We start from the raw sequence: 22,350 nt of genomic DNA on the forward strand, positions 1-22,350 counted from the left end.
AGCAGTAGCGCCAGTGCCTGGAAAGGCACCCATTACCCATTACTTAGCAGACCGGGAACAGTAGTCTCCCTTTCCCCTGGGGAGTTAGAGAAGACTCTGCTCCACCACCTCTTGTGGAAGGCCTGACATCAGTCAAGCCCGCCTGTAGCCATCCGGAGGCCTAAACGTCTCCCTGTGATGCTGTGCTTCAGCGGTATGCTCCTGGTCCACTTTCATGTTCCGCTCTGTACACCTGGCTCCGCCTTCTAGATAGCAGTAGCAGAATTAGTGAGAATATTAAAGTCTTTGATCTCTCAGAGAAATGCATAGAAGAAATAATGACGTACGCTGTCCCCTCTCTCTTTCCGCCTTGGCTACCAAACAGGGAAGGGCCCCCCACCGGGGGGGTGGGTGTCTGGTGGTCACGTGACTCACGTGACCGTTACCCATCATTGGAGATGACTGACACTCCTTACCCTGTCCCCTGGCCTTGTATACAATAAATAACAGCACAGCCAGGCATTCAGGGCCACTACCAGTCTCCGCATCTTGGTGGTAGTAGTCCCTGGGGCCCAGTTGCCTTTTTTTTTTTTTTTTTTTTTTTTTGAGATAGAGTCTCGCTCTGTCGCCCAGACTGGAGTACAGTGGTGTGATCTCGGCTCACTGCAAGCTCCACCTTCCGGGTTCACGCCATTCTCCTGCCTCAGCCTCCTGAGTAGCTGGGACTACAGGCACCCGCCACCATGCCCGACTAATTTCTTTTTGTACTTTTAGTAGAGTCGGGGTTTCACGGTGTTAGCCAGGATGGCTATGATCTCCTGACCTTGTGATCCGCCCACCTTGGCCTCCCAAAGTGCTGGGATTACAGGCGTGAGCCACCGCGCCCAGCCCAGCTATCTTTTCTTCTATCTCTTTGTCTTGTGTCTTTATTTCTACAATCTCTGGTCTCCACACACGTGGAGTAAAACCCACAGGCCCTGTAGGGCTGGTCCCTACACAGGTGTGACCACCGCACCTGACCAATAACGAAGTACTTTTGTAGGTGTAGTGGCTCACGCCTGTAATCCCAACATTTTGGGAGGCTGAGGCAGGCAGATCACTTGAGTCCAGGAGTTCGACACCAGCCTGTACATCGTGGCAAAACCCTGTAGCTACAAACAAATACAAAAATTAGCCAAGTGTGGTGACACATGCCTATGGTCCCAGCTACTTGGGAGGCTGAGGTGGGAGGATCACCTGAACCTGGGGAAGTCAAGGCTGCAGTGAGTGGTGATCATGCCACTGCACTCCAGCCTGGGTAACAGAGTAAGACACTGTCTCAAAAAAAAAAAAAAAAAAAAAAAAAAAAGAGGTACTTTCACCCTGCTATATTATATTGCTGAGTGGGAAAACTCCAATAAATATAATTCCAAAGGATTTTTTTGGGGCTGGAGTAGCGGACATACAAGTACTTTTCGCAAAGCAAATATTAAAATATAGTGCCTGCATCAAAACTACAAGTTCAAGAAAAAAGAGTATATATATATATATATTTTTTTTTTTTCTTTTTCTTTTTTTGAGACGGAGTCTTGCGCTGTTGCCCAGGCTGGAGTGCAGTAGCGTGATCTCGGCTTACTGCAAGCTCCGCCTCCTGGGTTCACGCCATTCTCCTGCCTCAGCCTCCCGAGTAGCTGGGACTACAGACACCCATCACCACACCCAGCTAATTTTTTCTATTTTTAGTAGAGTTGGGGTTTCACTGTATTAGCCAAGATGGTCTCGATCTCCTGACCTTGTGATCTGCCCACCTCAGCCTCCCAAAGTGTTGGGATTACAGGCGTGAGCTACCATGCCTGGCCTTAAATTTTTCTTAAATTTACTTTTATTTTTTATTTTTATTTATTTATTTTTATTTTTATTTTTTGAGACGGAGTCTTGCTCTGTCGCCCAGGATGGAGTGCAATGGTGCTATCTTGGCTCACTGCAAGCTCCGCCTCCTGGGTTCACACCATTCTCCTGACTCAGCCTCCCAAGTACCTACAGGCGCCCGCCACCATGCCCGGCTAATTTTTTTGTATTTTCAGTAGAGATGGGGTTTCACTGTTAGCCAGGATGATCTCGATCTCCTGACCTCGTGATCCGCCCACCTCGGCCTCCCATAGTGCTGGGATTACAGGCATGAGCCACCGCGCCTGGCCTATTTTTTTTGAGATGAGGTCTCGCTCTGTCGCCCAGGCTGGAGTGCAGTGGTGCAATTGCGGCTCACTGCAACCTCCACCTCCCAGGTTCAAACAATTCTCTGCCCCAGCCTCCCGAGTAGCTGGTATTACAGGCACTCAACAGCACACCTGGCTAATTTTTTTGTATTTTTTTAGTAGAGACGGGGTTTCACCATCTTGGCTGGTCTTGAACTCCTGACCTCGTGATCCACCCACCTTGGCCTCCCAAAGTGCCGGGATTACAGGCATGAGCCACCGCACCAGGCCTAATTTATTTTGAGATGGTGTCTCGCTCTGTCACCCAGGCTGGAGTGTGGTGGCACAATCTCGGCTCACTGCAACCTCCGCCTCCCAGGTTCAAGCAATTCTCCTGCCTCAGCCACCAGAATAGCTGGGATTACAGGTGCACACCACCATGCCCAGCTAATTTTTTGTATTTTTCATAGAGACGGGGTTTCACCATGACGGCCAAGCTGGTTTTGAACTCCTGACCTCAAGTGATCCACCCGCCTCGGCCTGCCAAAGTGCTAGGATTACAGGCATGAGCCACATATTACATTTTTTAAATATCATATTCATTTTTCCAAGCCTCTGACATCCAATAATCCTCCTGGTGTTAATAAAACTTTCCTGTTACCATACACCGATTCTTTGTATCAGCACTGTCCATTGTAACTTTCTGCAATGGGAAATGTGCTGTATTTGCACAGTCCCATACCACAAGTACTAGCTTGTCACTCGTGACTACTTGAAATGTGGCTTGTACAACTGAAACTGAGTTTTTTGTTTGTTTTGAGATGGAGTCTCACTCTGTCACCCAGGCTGGAGTGCAGTGGCCTGTTATCAGCTCACTGCAACCTCCATCTCCCAGGTTCAAGTGATTTTCCTGCCTCAGACTCCCGAGTAGCTGGGATTACAGGCATGTACCACCATGCCCAGCTAATTTTTATATATATATATATTTTTGTCTTTTTTTTCAGTAGAGACAGGGTTTCACCATGTTGGCCAGGCTGGTCTCAAACGCCTGACCTCAAGTGATCTGTCTGCCTTGGCTTCCCAAAGTGCTGGAATTACAGGTGTGAGCCACCACGCCTGGCGAAACTGAGTTTATTTCGTTTTAAATATATATTAATTGATTTTTTTTTTTTTTTTGAGATGGAGTCTCGCTGTCGCCCAGGCTGGAGTGCAGTGGTGCAATCTCGGCTCACGGCAAGCTCTGCCTCCCGGGTTCATGCTATTCTCCTGCCTCAACCTCCTGAGTAGCTGGGACTACATGTGCCCGCCACCACGACCGGCTAATTTTTTGTATTTTTAGTAGAGAGGGGGTTTCACTGTATTAGCCAGGATGGTCTCGATCTCCTGACCTCGTGATCCACCCACCTCGGCCTCCCAAAGTGCTGAGATTACAGGCACGAGCCACCACACCCGGCCAATTGATTTCAATGTAAATAGCCACATGTGGGTAGTGACCACTGTATTGCACAAGTCAGCTGTGTGTGATTTTTGTGGGTCAAATGCTTGTGAAAATCTACAGTAATATGTTATCGTCAAGAGTTACTGTGTAAGGCACGAAACCCTGTTTCTACTAAAAGTATAAAAATTAACCGGGCATAGTGGCGCATGACCGTAATCCCAATTACCCGGGAGGCTGAGGCGGGAGAATCACTGGAACCTGAGAGGCAGTTGCTGCAGTGAGCCAAGGTGGCGCCACTGCACTCCAGCCTGGGCAAAAAAAGAAGGCACTGTCTCAAAAAAAAAAAAAAAAAAAAGTGCTGGGTGTGGTGGGGCATGCCCTACTTTTTATTATTGTGCAAATAATGATAGTTAAATAAGTACATCAGTTGCTGAAAACAATACACAAGCGGCTCAGTAAGCCTTTTTTTTGAGATGGAGTCTCGCTTCTTCACCCAGGCTGGAGTGCAATGGCGCGATTTCAGTTCACTGCAACCTCCGCCTCCTGGGTTCAAGCGATTCTCCTGCCTTAGCCTCCCCAGTAGCTGGGATTACAGGCACGTGCCACCACGCCTGGCTGTTTTTTTTATTTTTAGTAGAGATGGGGTTTCACCATGTTGGCCAGGCTGGTCTCAAACTCCTGACCTCAAGTGATCCACCCACCTCGACCTCCCAAAGTGCTGGAATTACAGGCGTGAGCCACCGTGCTTGGCCTCAGTAAGCATTTCTAGAGATGGTACTGTGTTAAAAAATCTTGGTTTGGCCAGGCACAGTGGCTCATGCCTATTGTACCAGCACTTTGGGAGGCCAAGGCATGTGGATCACGAGGTTAAGAGATCCAGACCATCCTGGCCAACATGGTGAAACCCCGTCTCTACTAAAAATACAAAAATTAGCTGGGCATGGTGGCGCACGCCTGTAATCCCAGCTACTCGGGATTACTGAGGCAGGAGAATCACTTGAGCCTGGGAAGCGGAGGTTGCAGTGAGCTGAGATCGCACCACTGCACTCCAGCCTGGGTAACAAGAGCGAAACTCAGTCTCTAAATAAATAAATTGCTGGGTGCGGTGGCTCATGCCTGTAATCTCAGCACTTTGGGAGGCTGAGGTGGGCGGATCAGGAGGTCAGGAGTTGGAGACCAGTCTGGCCAACATAGTGAAACCCCGTCTCTACTAAAAATACAAAAAAACTAGCCAAGCATGGTGGCACGCGCCTGTAGTCCCAGCTACTCGGGAGACTGAGGCAGGAGAATCGCTTGAACTTGGGAGGCGGAGGTTGCAGTGAGCCGAGATCATGCCACTGCACTCCAGCCTGGGCAACTCCGCCTCAATAAATAAATAAATAAATAATTTTAGAAATTAGCTGGGCTCGGTGGTGTGTGCCTGTAATTCCAGCTACTTCAGACGCTGAAGCAGAAGAATCGCTTGAACCCGGGAGGCGGAGGTTGCAGCGAGCCGAGATCACAACGTTGCACTCCAGCCTGGGCAAAGAAAGCGACTGTCTCAAAAAAAAAAAAAAAAAAAAATCGGCCAGGCGCGGTGGCTCACGCCTATAATCCCAGCACTTTGGGAGGCCGAGGCGGGCAGATCATCTGCGGTCAGGTGTTCGGGACCAGCCTGACCAACGGGGCAAGACCCTGTCTCTACTAAAAATACAAAAAAATTTAGCCAGGCATGGTGATGCATGCCTGTAATCCCAGCTACTTGGGAGGCTGAGGCAGAAGAATTGCTTGAACCCGGGAGGCGGAGGATACAGTGAGCCAAGATTGCGCCGTTGCACTCTAGCCTGGGCCACGAGAAAAACTCTGTCTCAAAAAAAAAAATTTTTTTTTGGTTTGGTATTAAAAGATCCACCCTGCCTCTACTGTACTATGCAGCATTTTAAAATAATCCAGTGACTCCCAAAACAGAAATACCCAAACAAAACTCAAACAAAACTTTTCCTTACTTCTTGACAGATTTGAAGCCTTTGTTACAGTCACACTGACAGCTGGATGGCACCTCAGGACATCTTGACATCACTTAAGTTGTAGCCTCAACACTAGGTTTATAGTTTATTCTGTCTTTCCCAGCAGTGCCTGGCACATAATATGTGCTCCCTTAAAAAGCAGGGAATGTGTAGAAAACAAGTGGCCTATTTTATAAAACTCTAAATTTATTCAAAATGTTAAAAGATTTTGTTCTCCCTCCAAAATATTTTACAATTAAAAAAAATCAAAACTATATCCTATTTTCTCAGCCACTGTACAAGTTGCTGTTTCCATCTCAGGACTGGTCTCTGGCCTTCCAACACTCTGTCCCTCCCTCAACCCCCCCCCCCTTTCAATATTGCTGTTAAGTTTGTTTATAAAACCCTCCACCCTCTCTCCCCACCCCATACCCTGCTCTGCTCTGCCCAGAGTGGTGTCTCTTCGCGATTCCAGGCCGTTGGCTGCAGGTGAAGCCAAATGGATGGGTACGATGTACACAAGCAACACCTGAGGGGCAAGAGTATGCTTTGTGCTTCTGGGAGAATCACTTTTTTCTTGGTCAAGTGGAGGATCGTTCTTTTTTGTCCCATGGACACCTGTTCTGAGCCAAATATTTGGCTTATAGTTGCCCACAGCCATGCAGCTCTGCTTTTTTCTGCACGTTCCTCTGGGGGTGGGTCCGTGACAGATGGCTCTTATGACTGTACCATTTGTTTGCCTGTGGACTGTTAGGGACAGGAAAGGGGCACATGACTAGAATGGGGCTTGATGGAGCCCCAACTTCTCAGAGAGTGGGCACGAAACCCCAGGGGGGAAGTTTTGGTTTTCTAGTAGGCAAAGTCAGGGCCAACCAGGACCATGGAAGGTAGGGAAAAGGGGAGAAACGTCTAACCATATAGCTCTGAGTGAGCCATGTTCCTTCTGAAAACCCCCTGTCCATCCCCCCCTTTATTCTGTAGGTCCCAGGAAAATTCCAAAGAGGAGGAAGGAAAAGAGGAAAAGGATTCTGTTCTGCTGATGAGAAAAGGCAGGAACTGACACAGTGCTCAGGGCTGGGGAGAGGCCCGCTGCCATCTGCAGCTGTCACTGCTTCCCTGTTCTGTGAGGGGGGTTGTGCGGGACAGAAGCCAGGCCCTCAGAGGCTTCATCAGCTCTGTTCTTTGTCCTTGACTAATAAGACTGTATGCTGGCCCCCGCTGGACACAGATAAGACCACACGGTTCTCCAGCTGTTTGCCTGTCATCTCCACAGGGCTCCAGGCGTCCTCATCCTGCCCTGTGCCCAGCTGGTAGTTGGTGCCCATGCCCCAGGCGAAAACACGACCTGCAAGAGAGAGAAATGGGTACAGCTGTCTCCAGGATCCCCAGCCCACCTTTCTGTAGCAGGAGAAACCTGGGACATGGGCATGGACTGTGGCCTTGGCCAATAGCAGCTTGGCAAGGTCCCAGACTCTGGGAGTTCAGGGAAGTTGGGAGAACCCAAGGAGATGATGAATAAAAAAGAACTCTGTAAACCAGAGAGCACAGTCCCTACACACTGCCAAAGGCTGCTCCTAGGCATGGCATTCAAGGTCCTACCCCACCCTCTGTTCCCAGGACCAGCCACCTTTGAGACTGCCCTGATGTTCCTCTGCCTGGAATGGCATTCTTTGCTTTTCACAAGGAATGGAACCTTCAAGGTACAGTGCAAGCCCCACTTCCTGAGGAAGTCTTCCCAGATAATCTCAGGTCAAGCACCTCTGCCAGCTCCAGGCTTCTACAGGACCTCCATGGCTATCCCCCTCACCCACTCAGGCTTTGGTGGTCACTTGTTCACACCCTCCTCTGCTATACTTGCTACAACTCTGACTACTAAGCCTTTTTTTTTCTTGATTTAGATTCTAAGTAAAAGTCCCTGGAAAGCGGGAACATACAAGGTGATATATGAAGGGGTCACCCTGAGGGGAGAGAGCAGCCTGGGTTAGGAGTCTGGAGACTTGGGTTCCAGTCCCATTGCCTCCTTAGGCCTCAGTGATATCTCACTCTTTGCTATTTCTCTCCTCTGCATAATAAGTCACCTTTACTAAAATAATCTGTGTACTCATTTCATATTCATCAATGCCAGAGCTTCTGAGAAGCAGGAACAAAGTGCCATCACAAACACTGCTCTCTGCACCTCGGCTCCCCCGAGAGTGGACATCACAGCCTATTGGGGAATTGGGTAAGAACCATGACCCCCAGGTCCCAACTAGACAGAGTGTAGGCAGCCCCACTCACCATCCTTGGTCACAGCATACCCCACAGAGGCCCCACAAGCCACTGAGGAGACAGCAGGCAGCCTGGAGATGAGGGTGGGTATGCTCTTCTCCTCAGCACCCTCTCCAAGGCCCAGCCGCCCATACTCAGCCCGGCCCAGGCTGTATGCTTTTCCTATGGGAGGAGGGAGAGAGATGAGCAATAGCAGAAGGCGTGCTACAGGCAAAATGGGTGGCAGGCTAGGTGAGTCCACCTGTCCATGGGAGTGTGTCCCTGCTCCCAGAGCGATCAGAAGGAGATCTGCAGTGTCTCTTCCCAGTTTTGGAGGAGGCCTAGGAGAATCTACATGGGCCCCCATTGAACTCACACTTGGAAGAACACCAGGACTCTAGGAGGATGAGAGTGACTCTCATGGACCCATGTATGGTACAACCCATGGAACAGACCCAGGCTCCAAGGACCATGGTCTCAGGAATCTGGCTAGGCCTAGGCCAGGGAACACTCCACCCCCAAACTAGAGAAGGACGTAAAGGCCCTACCTTCCGAATCCATGCAGACTGTATGGTGCTGGCCACCAGAGAAGCCCACCCAGGACTTGGTGGAATTCTTGAAGGATGTTAGGTTCTGGGGTATGAAGCAAGATTCTGTGCCCGGAGTTCCTGGGGGAAAGGCCGGAGCCATCAGGGGTGAAGGTGTTCTGAGAGCTGCCCTTCTCAATCTCCTCCCACAGTGAGGCCACCTCCCATCAGGATATGGACATTCTCACTTTACAGATGACAAAACTGGCTTGGAGGGGTTAGACGACCCCGCAAAGGATGCACAATGAATGAGTGGCAGAGCCAGGACAGGAACGCAGGCCACTGGGTCATGCCTGAAGCTGGGCTCGGGGCTCACCAAGCTGATGGTAGTTGGAGAGGCCGAAGCCGTACACGTGGCCCTCATGGGAGATGGCAAAGGTGAAATAGGCACCACAAAAGGCATCCTGGAATCTCACGTGGCCCCGGCTTCCCCTGGATTTCAGCATCACACACTTGGGGACCAGGAGTCGTTCTGCAGGCAGAGGGAAAGCCACGGTCAGTGACAGACAGACACACATGGCTTCTCTCTGCCCCGAGTTTAATTCTCCTCCATTATAAAAGCCCTTGAGAGGCTAAGTAGGGACTCTTATCCCTGTTTTATAGAAAAGGAAACTTGAGATCAAGAGAATACAAGTGTCTTGCTCAGATTCCCACAGTCATTACGGGTATCATTTACGTGGAACTTACCATCTGCCTGATATTCTTCTCATTAACTCATTTAACTTCACAGCAACCTAATGAAGTAGGTTTACAGGTAGGTAGACTTAGTGATGAAGAAACTATGTTCAGAGTCCCATAGACAGTAGGTGGCAAAACTACCAGAGCAGTCTGTCTCCAAAGTCCTAACCAACACCACAAGCCCATCTGATGCAAGCCTGACCACAGCAAATCCTTCCTGCCTTTGGCCTTCACTGTGGGGGTGGCCTGCCAATTTGCCCTGCTGGAGGTACCAAGGCCACTTACCGAGGCCTTGCCGGCCACCACGGTTGGCAAATAACTCAGGCACACGGCCTAGCTGGCCCTGTTCCCCGCAGCCCAAGGTGTAGAGGTCACCATCAGCTGTCAGCATCACCAAGTGGTCGTTTCCTAAGGATGAAAAGGTAAGGGATGCAGGCCACAACTGTAAGGCCCAAGGCTAGGCCAGCCCCAGAACAAGGTCCTCCAACTCCTGCCCTGAGCAAGTGCCCCCAGACCCACCTGAGGCCACCTTTACCACAGGCACATCCAGCTGCACCTGCACGGGCACCATGCTCTTCTTCATGGGCTCCAACAGTCCAATCACACCGTTATTGTCCTAGAAGGGAGGGACAGGGCACTTATCAGCCAGTCCTGCCTGCCCCGTGCCAGTGAAATCCAGAAGGGCAGTGGCACCCGATGGGGATGGAGAAGTGGGCAGGAGCCAGGCCACATACTCAAATACTTATGAATGAAATCATTTATGGTCTGCGTCTTGCATTAAAATAATCAAGGAGTCAGAGAGTGGATGCAAATAGAGATAAACAAGTCTGGCCACAAGCTGATAATCATTGAAACTGTGTGGCAAGTAAATGGGCATTCAATATACTATTCTGGGCCAGGCATGGTAACTCATGCCAGTAATCCTAGCACTTTGGTAAGCCCAGGCAGGCAGATCGCTTGAGCTCAGGACCAGATTGGGCAACACGGTGAAACCCCATCCCTACAAAAAATACAAAAATTAGCTGGGCGTGGTGGCACAAGCCTATAGTACCAGCTACTTGCGAGGCTAAGGTGGAAGAAATCACCTGAGCCCAGGAAGTTGAGGCTGTAATGAGCTAAGACGATGCCATTGCACTCTGGCCTGGGTGACAGAGCAGGATCTCGTCTCTAATTAAAAAAGAAAAGAGGCCGGGCACGGTGGCTCACGCCTGTAATCCCAGCACTTTGGGAGGCCAAGGCGGGCGATCACGAGGTCAGGAGATCGAGACCATCCCGGCTAACACGGTGAAATGCCGTCTTTACCAAAAAATACAAAAAATTAGCCGGGTGTTGTGGCGGGCGCCTGTAGTCCCAGCTACTCGGGAGACAGAGGCAGGAGAATGGCGTGAATCAGGGAGGCAGAGCTTGCAGTGAGCCGAGATCGCGCCACTGCACTCCAGCCTGGGCGACAAAGCGAGACTCCGTCTCAAAACAAAGAAAAAAGAAAAGAGGCCAGACGTGGCGGCTCAAGCCTGCAATCCAGCACTCTGGGAGGCCCAGACGGGCGGATCACCTGAGATCAGAAATTCACAACCAGCCTGGCCAACATGGTGAAACCCCATCTCTACTAAAAATACAAAAATTAGCCAGGTGTGGTGGCGCATGCCTGTAATCCCAGCTACTCAGGAGGCTGAGGAAGGAGAATTGCTTGAGCCCGAGAGGCAGAGGTTGCACTGAGCCGAGACTGTGTCATTGCACTCCAACCTGGGTGATAGAGCAAGACTCTGTCTCAAAAAAAAAAAAAAAAAGAAAAGAAAAGAAAAAAATATAATTCTGATATTCTGATTACTTTCTTTCTTTTTTTTTTTTGAGACAGAGTTTCGCTCTTGTTGCCCAGGCTGGAGTGCAATGGCGCGATCTCGGCTCACTGCAACCTCCGCCTCCCAGGTTCAAACAATTCTCCTGCCTCAGCCTCCCGAGTAGCTGGGATTACAGGCATGCACCACCATGTCCAGCTAATTTTGTAATTTTAATAGAGACAGGGTTTCTCCATGTTGGTCAGGCCGGTCTCAAAGTCCCGACCCCTCAGGTGATCCGCCTGCTTCGGCCTCCCAAAGTGCTGGGATTACAGGCATGAGCTACTGCGCCAGGACTTTTTTTTTTTTTTTTTTTTTTTTGAGACGGAGTCTCGCTCTGTCCCCCAGGCTGGAGTGCAGTGGCGTGATCTTGGCTCACTGCAAGCTCCGCCTCCCGGGTTCAAGCCATTCTCTTGCCTCAGCCTCCCGAGTAGCTGGGACTACAGGCACCCACCACTACGCTTGGCTAATTTTTTGTATTTTTAGTAGAGACGGGGTTTCACCATGTTAGCCAGGATGGTCTCGATCTCCTGACCTCGTGATCTGCCCATCTTGGCATCCCAAAGTGCTGGGATTACAGGCATGAACCACCGCGCCCAGCCCAATTCTGATTACTTTCATGTGTTTGAAATTCTCCATGAAAATTTCAAAATAGATGTGATAAGGAAACACCCATCAGGCCGGATGTGGTGGCCCACGCCTGTAATCCCAGCACTTTGGGAGGCTGAGGCAGGTGGATCACCTGAGGTCGGGAGTTCGAGACCAGCCTGACCAAGAGGGGAAACCCCGTCTCTACTAAAAATACAAAATTAGCCAGGCGTGGTGGCGCATGCCTGTAATCCCAGCTACTTGGGAGGCTGAGGCACGAGAATCACTTAAACTTGGGAGGCAGAGGTTGCGGTGAGCCAAGATTGCACTATTGCACTCCAGCCTGGGCAACAAGAGTGAAACTCCATCTCAAAACAATACAAAAAACAAAAACAAAAAACAACAACAAAAAAACAGAATCTGTTTTTTAAACTACACTCCTCTGTACCTTGGAAACTCTGAGATGCAACAATCCCTGCCTCCACACCTCCTTGCCCCATCCAAGCCTCTGGGAAGTGTGGAAGAGGCAGTGCTGGCAAGGTGAGGGGGAGACAGAAGTCAGGGAGATGGGTGAAGACAGCAGGCCTCCTGGATCAGCCTCAACCCAGGGACATCCTTGACCCACTCACTTCCCAGGACAGACACTTGATGACATCAGATTCAAGGAAGCAGCCAGTGGCGTGGACAGGCCCACATGAGGAAGCTAGAGTCCTGGGTCTGGGCCTCAGCTCTACCTGTGGGCTTTCATCTCCCCACCAGTAAGTACCATGGGGGCATGGAAGTGGATTATCTTTGGGGCCCCGCCAATTAATTCTGTCTTTCAGGGACCACGCAGACTTTCAGACCCAGCCTTACCCGGAAGGAGCCCCAGAGGAAGACACGGCCATCATCGGTGAGGGCTGCTGTGTGACTGTCTCCTGCTGACACCTGTACCACCTTCTCTTGCAGCTCCACTTTCCCAGGGACCATCTCCGAGCCCTCCACTGATGTGTCCCTTCCCAGGGCACCCTCATCATTGCAGCCGAAGGAATAGACCTGTGCCCAGGATGCCCTCATTAATGCAAAGTCTGGCCTCGCAGTCCATTCTCATGTAGGCCACTCCCCACTTGACTAGCCAGCTCCATTTCCACAGTGAACATGCGTGGTTCAAAAGCCCTGCCCCAAGCCACCCAACCCCAGGCCTTGTCCAACCCTGTGCCAGTCCCCAACACCTACCTGGCCACTTTTGCTTAGACACACGGTGTGCATGCCCCCAGCCTCAGCCTGCACAACATCCTCTGGAATGGATACCAGGGCCGGCTTCTTCCTCTCCATCACATTCTCACCCAGCCCCAGCTGGCCCACGTCGCCCTGGCCTAGTGTCAGCACCAAGCCGGGTTCTGTGCTGTGGGACCTGTGTGAGACTGAAGGGTGAAGAAGATAGACCCTGAGTGTAGAGGATGACGACAGTGAGGAGAGGTCACAGGCTCTGGGATCAGACAAACCTGCGCAGAAGCCCCTGCTCTGCCACAGACTGTTAGTATGAACTTTCTAAGTTTTGTCATCTGTGAAATGGGGGCAACAAAAGTACCTCTCTCACAGGATTTTTGTGGAGATTAAGAACTGAGCACATTATTCACGTGAAAGGGGAGAAAGGGAAACAAGGAGACACTGGATACTGTGAAATGAATCTTGGTGGAGAGGGCAAGAAGGGCTGGGTGCGGTGGCTCACACCTGTAATCCTAGCACTTTGGGAGGCCAAGGCGGGCGGATCACTTGAGGTCAGGAGTTAGAGACCAGCCTTGCCAACAGTAGCCTGTAATCTCAGCTACTCAGGAGGCTGAGGCAGGAGAATCACTTGAACCTGGGAGGCGGAGGTGGCAGTGAGCCGAGATCGTGCCACTGCCGCCTCCAGTCTGGGCGACAGAGTGAGACTTGATCTCAAAAAAAAAAAAAAAAAAAAAAAAAAAAAAAAAAAGAAAAGAAAAGAAAGCTAATTATTGTTATTGTTATTTTGAGACGGAGTCTCCCTTTGTCGCCAGTCTGGAGTGCAGTGGTGGATCTTGGCTAACTGCAACCTCTGCCTCCCGGGTTCAAGCGATTCCTCTGCCTCAGCCTCCTGAGTAGCTGGGACTACAGGCGGGCGCCACCGCGCAAGGCTAATTTTTTGTATTTTAGCAGAGACGGGGTTTCACCATGTTAGCCAGGATGGTCTCGATCTTCTGACAGGCGTGAGCCACCTTGCCCCGCAGAAAGCTAATTATAATAGCAGAATCTGCACCGAAAGCAAGGGAGACTACGTGGGTCAGAGAACAATCCCCAATCTCTATCCAAGCCCTCCTCCATACCCAGGCCGTCCGCCAGTGAATAAGTTCAGCTCCCGGGCAAATCCACTGCAGAAACGGACTCTTCCCTCCACCATCCAGTGGAGAGGCAGGAGGGGCGGGAGGAAGAGCGGACAGCGGCATTTGCGGGAGGTGCGCGCCAACCGGTGGGCGGCCCGGGGCTCTCTGTGGGCCAAAGGCGGCCCCCCAACCCGCAGCCCCGGGCAGCCAATGGCGCCCAGCCCCTCCCCCGAGGATGTGGCCACCGCTGAGGAGCCCGCGCTGGCAGCACAAAGGGCGCCCCGGGCGCGGAGCCACCTGGTCGGGTTTTCTGGTCAGGAGGGCTCGGCCCGCAGGCACCTTGGCAGGAGCGGGCGCCAGGAACGCGGCGGGAGGCAGCGGCCCTCGTGTCTGCAAAAGACAGACACTGTCTGAGCGTGGGTCCACACTTCCCCTCCCAGTTTGGTGCTGGCTTTTCTCTCCTCCCTGTCCCCCTCCGGGGTCCCAGGACAGAGGAAACCACAGCCACCTCCCTCAAATGCTGCCAGGCCATTATCTCATCTCATCCTCACACAGCCCAGAGAGGGTGACGCTACTCTGGCTGCCGCCATTTTAAGAAGTTGATAATCCAAACTGCGGGATTAAGTGACTTGCCCAGCAGCTAGAAAGTGGCAGAGCAAGGACTTGAACCCATGTCGGAAAGTCAGTGGTCCTAACCATAATGCATCACTGCCTGGGGTGAAGCCCTAGGGTCTAGTTTTTTTTTTTTTTTCTTTTGTGCCAGTGCTGCCTGAGTGCTTTGAGAGGAGTTTCTGCCCACTTTGTGATTCCCAGAGGGTAGGATTCAATGAGCTACAGGAAACCTTCCAGCTGGGTGGGGTCTCTGCACATCCACACCCTTCAGCTTCAAGCATCAGGAAGAAAGGAGCCCAGTCCCGGGTTCTTAGGGTTTCAAGGGGCCACCTGTACCCACAAAGAGGCCAAGGCCAACTTACCCTTCACCTTCTTGCTTTTGGGGATGGCATCTGCTGGGGGGGACCTTCTTTTAGCTATGCGCTTGGGTGACATCTTCCTGTCCTGAAAGTCAGTGAAATACTACATATGAGAAATGGCAAACATTTTCCTGGGCCAATCAGACAATATTTATCAAACACTCTAGAAATACGTTAAGAGGAATTGCCCAACAATTCCACTTCTCAAAATGTATCCCAAGAACAGAATGGATGCACCCAAAGATTAATTACACAAATAGTCTCTACTGTATCCTTCATAACATTTTAAAAAAAACAAAAACAGAACCCAAGTGTTCAATAGTGAACTAAATATGTGGTATATTCATGATAGAACAGTATGAAGCCATCAAAAGTGATGTTTTCAGAGATCAACCTATTGAATAGAAAGATGTTCCCCATTGCCAAGTAAAACAAGCAGAATGAAAAACAGACGGCCAGGTGCGGTGGCTCACATCTGTAATCCCAACACTGTGGGAGGCCGGGGCGGGCGGATTACCTGAGATCAGGAGTTCCAAACCAGCCTGGCCAACATGGCAAAACCCCGTCTCTACTAAAAATACAAAAATTAGCCAGGCACAGTGATGGGCACCTGTAATCCCAGCTACTCAGGAGGCTGAGGCAGGAGAATCGCTTGAACCCGCGAGGTGGAGGTTGTGGTGAGCCAAGATCGAGCCACTGCACTCCAGCCTGGGCAACAGAGCCAGAGTGTCTCAAAAAAAAAAAAAAAAAAAAAAGCCTGGGCGCGGTGGCTCACGCCTGTAATCCCAGTACTTTGGCACTTTCGGAGGCCAAGGTGGGTGGATCACTTGAGGTCAGGAGTTCGAGACCAGCCTGGCCAACATGGTGAAATCCCGTCGCCACCAAAAAAAAAAATAATAATACAAAAATTAGCCAGGCATGGTGGTGTACAACTGTAATCCCAGCTACTTGGGAGGCTGAGGCAGGAGAATTGCTTGAAACTAGGAGGTGGAGGTTGCGGTGAGCCAAGATCATGCCATTGCACTCAGCACTCCAGCCTGGGAGAAAGAGTAGTGAAACTCCACCCCCCAACCAAAAAAAAAAAAAAAAAAAGAAAGAAAGAAAAACAGCCTATCATCCATTTTTTTTTTTTTGAAAAAAAATGCATACACAAAAAATATGTGAGAAAAATGTGGGGAAGAAAATATATCCCATATTAACAATGGTAACCTCGGAAAATGGTATTATAGATAATTATTACTTGTTTCGTTTTATCTTCCTATATTATCTAAGATGTTTAACAAGGAGCATTACATGTATTTTTCTGTTTTTTGAGACGGAGTCTCGCTCTGTCGCCAGGCTGGAGCGCACAGGCATGATCTCAGCTCACTGCAACCTCCACCTCCCAGGTTGAAGCAATTCTTGTGCCTCAGCCTTCCGAGTAGCTGAGATTAAAGGTGTGCATCACCATGCCCTGCTAAGTTTTGTTTTGTTTTTGTTTTTGTTTTTTTGAGACGGAGTCTCGTTCTGTCGCCCAGGCTAGAGTGCAATGGTGCGATCTCGGCTCATGCAACCTCTGCCTCCTGGGTTCAAGTGATTCTCCTGCCTCAGCCTCTCGAGTAGCTGGGATTACAGGCACCCACGACCACACCCAGCTAATTTTTGTATTTTTAGTAGAGACGAGGTTTCACCAGTTTGGCCAGGCTGGTCTCGAACTCCTGATCTCAGTGATCCACCCCCCTTGGCCTCCCAAAGTGCTGGAATTATAGGCGTGAGCCACTGTGCCCAGCCCAAATTTTGTATTTTTAGTAGAGACGAGGTTTCACCATGTTGGCCAGGCTGGTCTCAAACTCCTAATCTCAAGTAATCCACCTGCCTCAGCCTCCCGAAGTCCTGGGATTACAGGCGTGAGCCACTGCATACAGCCAATTACATTTTTTTTTTTTTTTGCAGAGTTTTGTTCTTATTGCCCAGGCTGGAGTGCCATGGCGCAATCTCGGCTCACCACAACATCTACCTCCCAGGTTCAAGTGATTCTCCTGCCTCGGCCTCTGGAGTAGCTAGGATTACAGGCATGTGCCACCACGCCCGGCTTATTTTGTATTTTTAGTAGAGATGGGGTTTCTCCATGTTGGTCCCGCTGGTCTTCAACTCCTGACCTCAGATGATCCACCCGCCTTGGCCTCCCAAAGTGTGGGATTACAGGCGTGAGCCATCACGCCTGGCCACATGTATTTAAAAAATTTTTAAGTCTGTTGTAAAAAATTAAAACATTGAAGAACAACATTAAATGAAATATCCATCATAACTCCATTCAACCCCATGTAAGCACCAGTAACTTTGGTAATGTGTTGTTATAATCAGAGGGGGAGAAGAGCTATTTTCTTTTCTTATTTAATTGATTGATTTTTTTTTTAGAGACAAGTTGCCACCACACCTGTAATCCTAGCACTTTGGGAAGTCAAGGCAGGAGGATCGCTTGAGCCCAGGAGTTCAAGACCAGCGTGGGCAACATGGCGAAACCCCATTTCTATCCAAAAAATTACAAAAATTAGCCGGGCATGGTGGTGCACACCTGTAGTCCTGGCTACTCAGGAGGCTGAGGTGGGAGGATGGCTTGAGCCTGGGAGGCTGAGGCTAAATTGAGCTGAGATTGTGCCACTGCACTTTAGCCTGGGCGAAAGAGACAGACACTGTCTCAAAAAAACAAAAACACACATGCACTGAAGATCGTGGCTGCTGTGGGAAGGTTACTCTGAGCATCAGTTGCCCGGCATGTAAGTGCCACTCCTTGGGGGCATTTCTGCCACTGCAGCCCTCAGGCCTGCTGCTTCTGGAAGAACAAGCTTGACAAACATATTGTGGTCTGGTTCCGGTCAAGCAAAATTCTGGTACCAGTTCCTCATACCATGCACCTGATGTCACCCAGCATGCGCCCTATTTTAAGGGTACAGCCATGGTCAATGGAGAGTTCAAAGACCTAAGCCTTGATGACTTTGAGGGGAAATATTTGGTGCTTTTCTTCTATCCTTTGGATTTCTTTTTTTTTTTTTTTTTTCCGAGACGGAGTCTTGCTGTGTCACCCAGGCTGGAGTGCAGTGGCACGATCTCGGCTCACTGCAACCTCCGCCTCCTGGATTCAAGCCAATTCTCCTGCCTCAGCCTCCTGAGTACCTGGAATTACAGGCGCCTGCCACGATGCCTGGATAATTTTTGTATTTTTAGTAGAGATGGGATTTCACCATGTTGGTGAGGCTGGTCTTGAACTCCTGAACTCAGGTGATCCACCCACCTCAGCCTCCCAAAGTGCTGGGATTACAGGTGTGAGCCACCGCGCCCAGCCCTATCCTTTGGATTTCACCTTTGTGTGTCCTACAGAAATCGTTGCTTCTAGTGACAAAGCTAAGGAATTTCACGATGTGAACTTTGAAGTTGTTGCAGTCTCAGTGGATTCCCACTTTAGCCGTCTTGCCTGGATAAATACACCAAGAAAGAATGGTGCTTTGGGCCACATAAACATCGCACCCTTGTCAGATTTAACTAAGCGAATTTCTCGAGACTTCGGTGTGCTGTTCGTAGGTCCTGGTATTGCACTAAGAGGTCTCTTCATAATTGACCCCAATGGAGTCATCAAGTACTTGTTTTTTTTTGTTTGTTTGTTTGTTTGTTTTGAGACAGCGTCTCACACTCTGTTGCCCAGGCTCAAGTGCAGTGGCACAATCACGGCTCATTGCAGGTTCGACCTCTTGAGCTCAGGTGATCCTCCCACCTCAGCCTCCAGAATAGCTGGGACTACAAGTGCGCATCACAATGCCCAGCTAATTTTTATATATTTTGTAGAGACAGGGTTTTGCCAAGTTGCCCAGGCTGGTCTAGAACTCCTGGGCTCAAGCGATCTACCCGCCTCAGCCTCCCAAAGTGCTGGGATTACAACAGGTGTGAGCCACCATGCCCGGCCGGAGCCACAGTCTTTAAGGTCATGAAAAACAATCAAGTTGTCTAAGCCTCTACCTAATGTTACGAAGGGAAGGAGAACTCCAAGAGCCCTTCTCAGTCTCAGCTCTGGGCCTAACCAGCAGCCCCCTCATTCCTTCCTTCTAGTGGTTCCCGAGAACCTCGCCTCTCTAGCTCTCCCCTCCATGGTATATGGACACAAGGCCAGGCACTTTTCTGCTGATTATCCTGGGGAAGGAGAACAAAATACTAAAGATGGGAAAGTAACCAAAGGTCTAGAATCCTGATAAGCCTTTGCAGGCTGAGCTTCTGCAGGTTGTCACTGGCCCAGTTCTGACTGATGAGGTGGCAGTTCCGAACTTCACCCAACTTTTTTTCTCCCAGGGCTGAGAATCCTCCCACCTGTCTTTTGAGACCCCTTGTCCCACACTAAAAAGTGCACATTCTTTGGGATTAGAGGGAACTGGGTTCACCTTCCAGAGCTTGTGGCTGGCCAGTTGCCTTAACCTCTCTGAACTGTATCCTCATCTATAAAAGGGGATGCAATGACTACTTCTCAGGGCTGTCATCAAGACTGAATGAAATGGTTGTAAATCCACAAATATTTATAGTGCTTTACTGCTAAGGGAGAAGACCACCCCTCATATTGTCTTATGCCCAATTTCTGCCTCCAAAGAAAGAAGTAAAAACTAAAAGGCAGAAATGAAATCCACAGGCAGACAGCCCGGCGCCGCGACCTGTGTCTGGTTAAAGATCGACCCCTGACCTAACCGGTTATGTTATCTATAGATTCCAGACATCGTATGGAAAAGCACTGTGAAAATCCCTGTCCTGTTCTGTTCCGTTCTGATAACCAGTGCATGCAGCCCCCAGTCACGTATCCCCTGCTTGCTCAATCAATCACGACCCCTTCATGCAGACCCCCTTAGAGTTGTAAGCCCTTAAAAGGGACAGGAACTGCTCACTCGGGGAGCTCAGTTTTTGGAGACGTGAATCTTGCCAAAGCTCCCAGCTGAATAAAGCCCTTCCTTCTTTAACTCGGTGTCTGAGGGGTTTTGTCTGCGGCTTATCCTGCTACACTACTGCTTGGCTTTGGGTGAGGGGGTGTAGCAAGGATAAAGGAGACTAACCCTTTTTTACTCTCATAATTTGTTCATCCTTTATATTTATTTTTGAGACAGGGTCCCGCCCAGACTTGAGTGCAGTGGCATGGTCATGGCTCACTGCAGCCTCAACCACCTGGGCTTAAGCCATCCTGGATAGCTGGGACTACAGGTGTGCACCACCACGCCCGGCTAATTTTTGTATATTTTGCAGAAACGACGTCTTGCCATGTTGCCCAGGCTGGTCCCGAACTCCTGGGCTCAAGCGATTCTCTAGCCTTGGACTCCCAAAGTGCTGGGATTATAGGTGTAAGCCACCATGCCTGGACTTTTATTTTATTTTTTTAAGAGAGGGGGTCTCGCTCTGTCACCTAGGCTGGAGTGCAGTGGTGCAATTAGCTTATTGCAGCCTCGAACTCATGGACTCAAGCGATCTTCCCACCTCAGCTTCCCAAGAACCTGGGATCACGGGCACATGCCACAGCACTTGGCTTGATTTGTTCATCCTAAAAAAGTCCAGAGGATTCTTGGCAGGCCTGCTCAAGATCCCCCTATGAGCTTGGCCAAACACAAAGACTCCCAGGCTTGGGCTTAAATGACCAGGTAGATGGTAGACTTCCATGTAGTGAGATAGAGAACACTGTTGAACAAACAGGAGAGAAGAGACGTGAAGCTCCATGTTGCTAGGTGTTTTCATTCAATCTGAAGTGCTTGGGAGCCATCCCAGAAAGGATGTCAGGCAGGCAAAGTTAGATGGGGTAGGGATGTGGGATAAGAGGCACCTTTGTGGCCGGGCACAGTGGCTCACGCCTGTAATCCCAACAGATTGGGAGGCCAAGGCGGGTGGATCACCTGAGGTCAGGAGTTCGAGACCAGCCTGACCAACATGGAGGAACCCCATCTCTACTAAAAATACAAAATTAGCCAGGCGTGGTGACGCGTGCTGTAATCCCAGCTACTCGGGAGGCTGAGGCAGGAGAATCGCTTGAACCCAGGAGGTGGAGGTTGTGGTAAGCCGAGTTTGCGCCATTGCACTCCAGCCTGGGCAACAAGAGTGAAACTCTGTCCCTCCACCAAAAAAAGAGGCACCCTTGTTTTAGATAGACAGCTGTATGCCAAGGCAAACATCTCATCAGTTCATCAGAATAATCTGTAGCAGTCTGCTGTGCCTGGGAGGGAGACTGTATTAGCATGAAAAGTACTCACAATAAGAAGTCAGGAGAAAAAGCAGGAAACAATTATGTCAGCACAGTTGGTGCTAATGGCTGGGCTGCCATGAGCACAGCCTGGAATGGAGTCAGACACATAAGGGCTATATGAAGTGTTGGTGTCATGGGGCATTAACCAAAAAATCTGTTATCATGGATGGAACAAATCCAGTCAACATCTCCTTAGTTGTCTGTGTTTGGCTAATATTCTGGAGCGTTTCACTACAAGCTGGCCACAATGATCCCACTCTACAGAGAAGAAAACTGAGGCTCAGAAAGGTGAAGTATCTCACTCAAGATTGGAAGAGAAGGCCAAGATCTGAACCAAGTTAGTCAGACTCCAGAGCTGGCGCCCTTGAGTGTTATTAGAAATTTCTTCTGGCTGGGCGCCGTGGCTCACGCCTGTAATCCCAGCACTTTGGGAGGCCGAGGCGGGCGGATCATGAGGTCAGGAGATCGAGACCACAGTGAAACCCCGTCTCTACTAAAAATACAAAAAATTAGACAGGCGTGGTGGCAGGCGCCTGTAGTCCCAGCTACTCGGGAGGCTGAGGCAGGAGAATGGCGTGAACCCAGGAGGCGGAGCTTGCAGTGAGCCGAGATCGCGCCACTGCACTCCAGCCTGGGTGACAGAGCAAGACACCGTCTCAAAAAAAAAAAAAAAAAAAAAAAAAGAAATTTCTTCTGCCTCCTTCCTCCCCATGTTCCCTAGTAGTCTCTCAGCTTGCCTGGAACTGTGTCTCCTCCTCCTTTCCCTAGGAAAGACAGCAACTTGTCACTGGTCTTCCGGTCCCCACCCTCATCCCCTCCTCTCATTCTCCAAGTCATTCGTGATCAATAAATATGTGTGTGTGTGTATATATACATATATATATATATATTTTTTTTTTGAGACAGGGTCTCACTCTGTTGCCCAGGCTGTAGTGCAGCAGCACGTACACGGCTCACTGCAACCGCCACCTCCTAGGCTCAAGCGACCCTCCTGCCTCAGCCTCCAGAGTAGCTGGGACTACAGGCATATACCACCACGCTTGGCTAATTTGTAATTTTTTTTTTTTCTTGTAGGGACAAGGTCTCACTATGTTGCCCAGGCTGGTCTCAAACTCCCGGGCTCAAGTGATCCTCCCACCTCGACCTCCCAAAGTACTGGGATTATAGGCGTGAGGTACCGTGCCCGGCCTCATTCATGATCTTTCCAAACCTCAAACCTGAAGCAAGCTGCTGGCCTGCTTGGACTCCTTAGTGGTTCCCTTTTCCTGGAAGATAAAGCCCACATTTCTTAGCTGGGTATTAGAGGCCT

General features: G+C 50.0%; 1 protein-coding gene across 17 annotated transcripts in view; it reads right to left on the reverse strand.

The window, feature by feature from the left end:
- Positions 1-5,556: 5,556 nt before the first annotated feature.
- Positions 5,557-22,350, reverse strand: part of RCC1 (regulator of chromosome condensation 1) — a 29,288-nt gene continuing 12,494 nt past the window's right edge. For 6 of the 17 annotated variants that reach the window (XM_063792773.1, XM_063793025.1, XM_009451579.5 and 3 more), the window contains 10 exons: positions 14,810-14,891; positions 14,175-14,225; positions 12,727-12,914; positions 12,367-12,546; positions 9,608-9,704; positions 9,374-9,496; positions 8,727-8,882; positions 8,372-8,491; positions 7,854-8,006; positions 5,766-6,921 (listed from right to left, as the gene is read on the reverse strand). In XM_063792773.1, coding sequence (XP_063648843.1) covers positions 6,746-6,921; positions 7,854-8,006; positions 8,372-8,491; positions 8,727-8,882; positions 9,374-9,496; positions 9,608-9,704; positions 12,367-12,546; positions 12,727-12,914; positions 14,175-14,225; positions 14,810-14,882 — 1,317 coding nt within the window. In that variant the 5' untranslated portion in view covers positions 14,883-14,891 and the 3' untranslated portion in view covers positions 5,766-6,745. Of the gene's footprint in view, positions 6,922-7,853; positions 8,007-8,371; positions 8,492-8,726; positions 8,883-9,373; positions 9,497-9,607; positions 9,705-12,366; positions 12,547-12,726; positions 12,915-14,132; positions 14,226-14,809; positions 14,892-21,048; positions 21,129-22,350 lie in introns of those variants that run through there. The other 11 variants (XM_063794296.1, XM_063794670.1, XM_054669345.2 and 8 more) reach the window with 6 other exon arrangements.

This window comes from Pan troglodytes, chromosome 1 (assembly GCF_028858775.2).
Source record: "Pan troglodytes isolate AG18354 chromosome 1, NHGRI_mPanTro3-v2.0_pri, whole genome shotgun sequence".
In the NCBI taxonomy this organism is placed as follows: Eukaryota; Metazoa; Chordata; class Mammalia; order Primates; family Hominidae; genus Pan; species Pan troglodytes.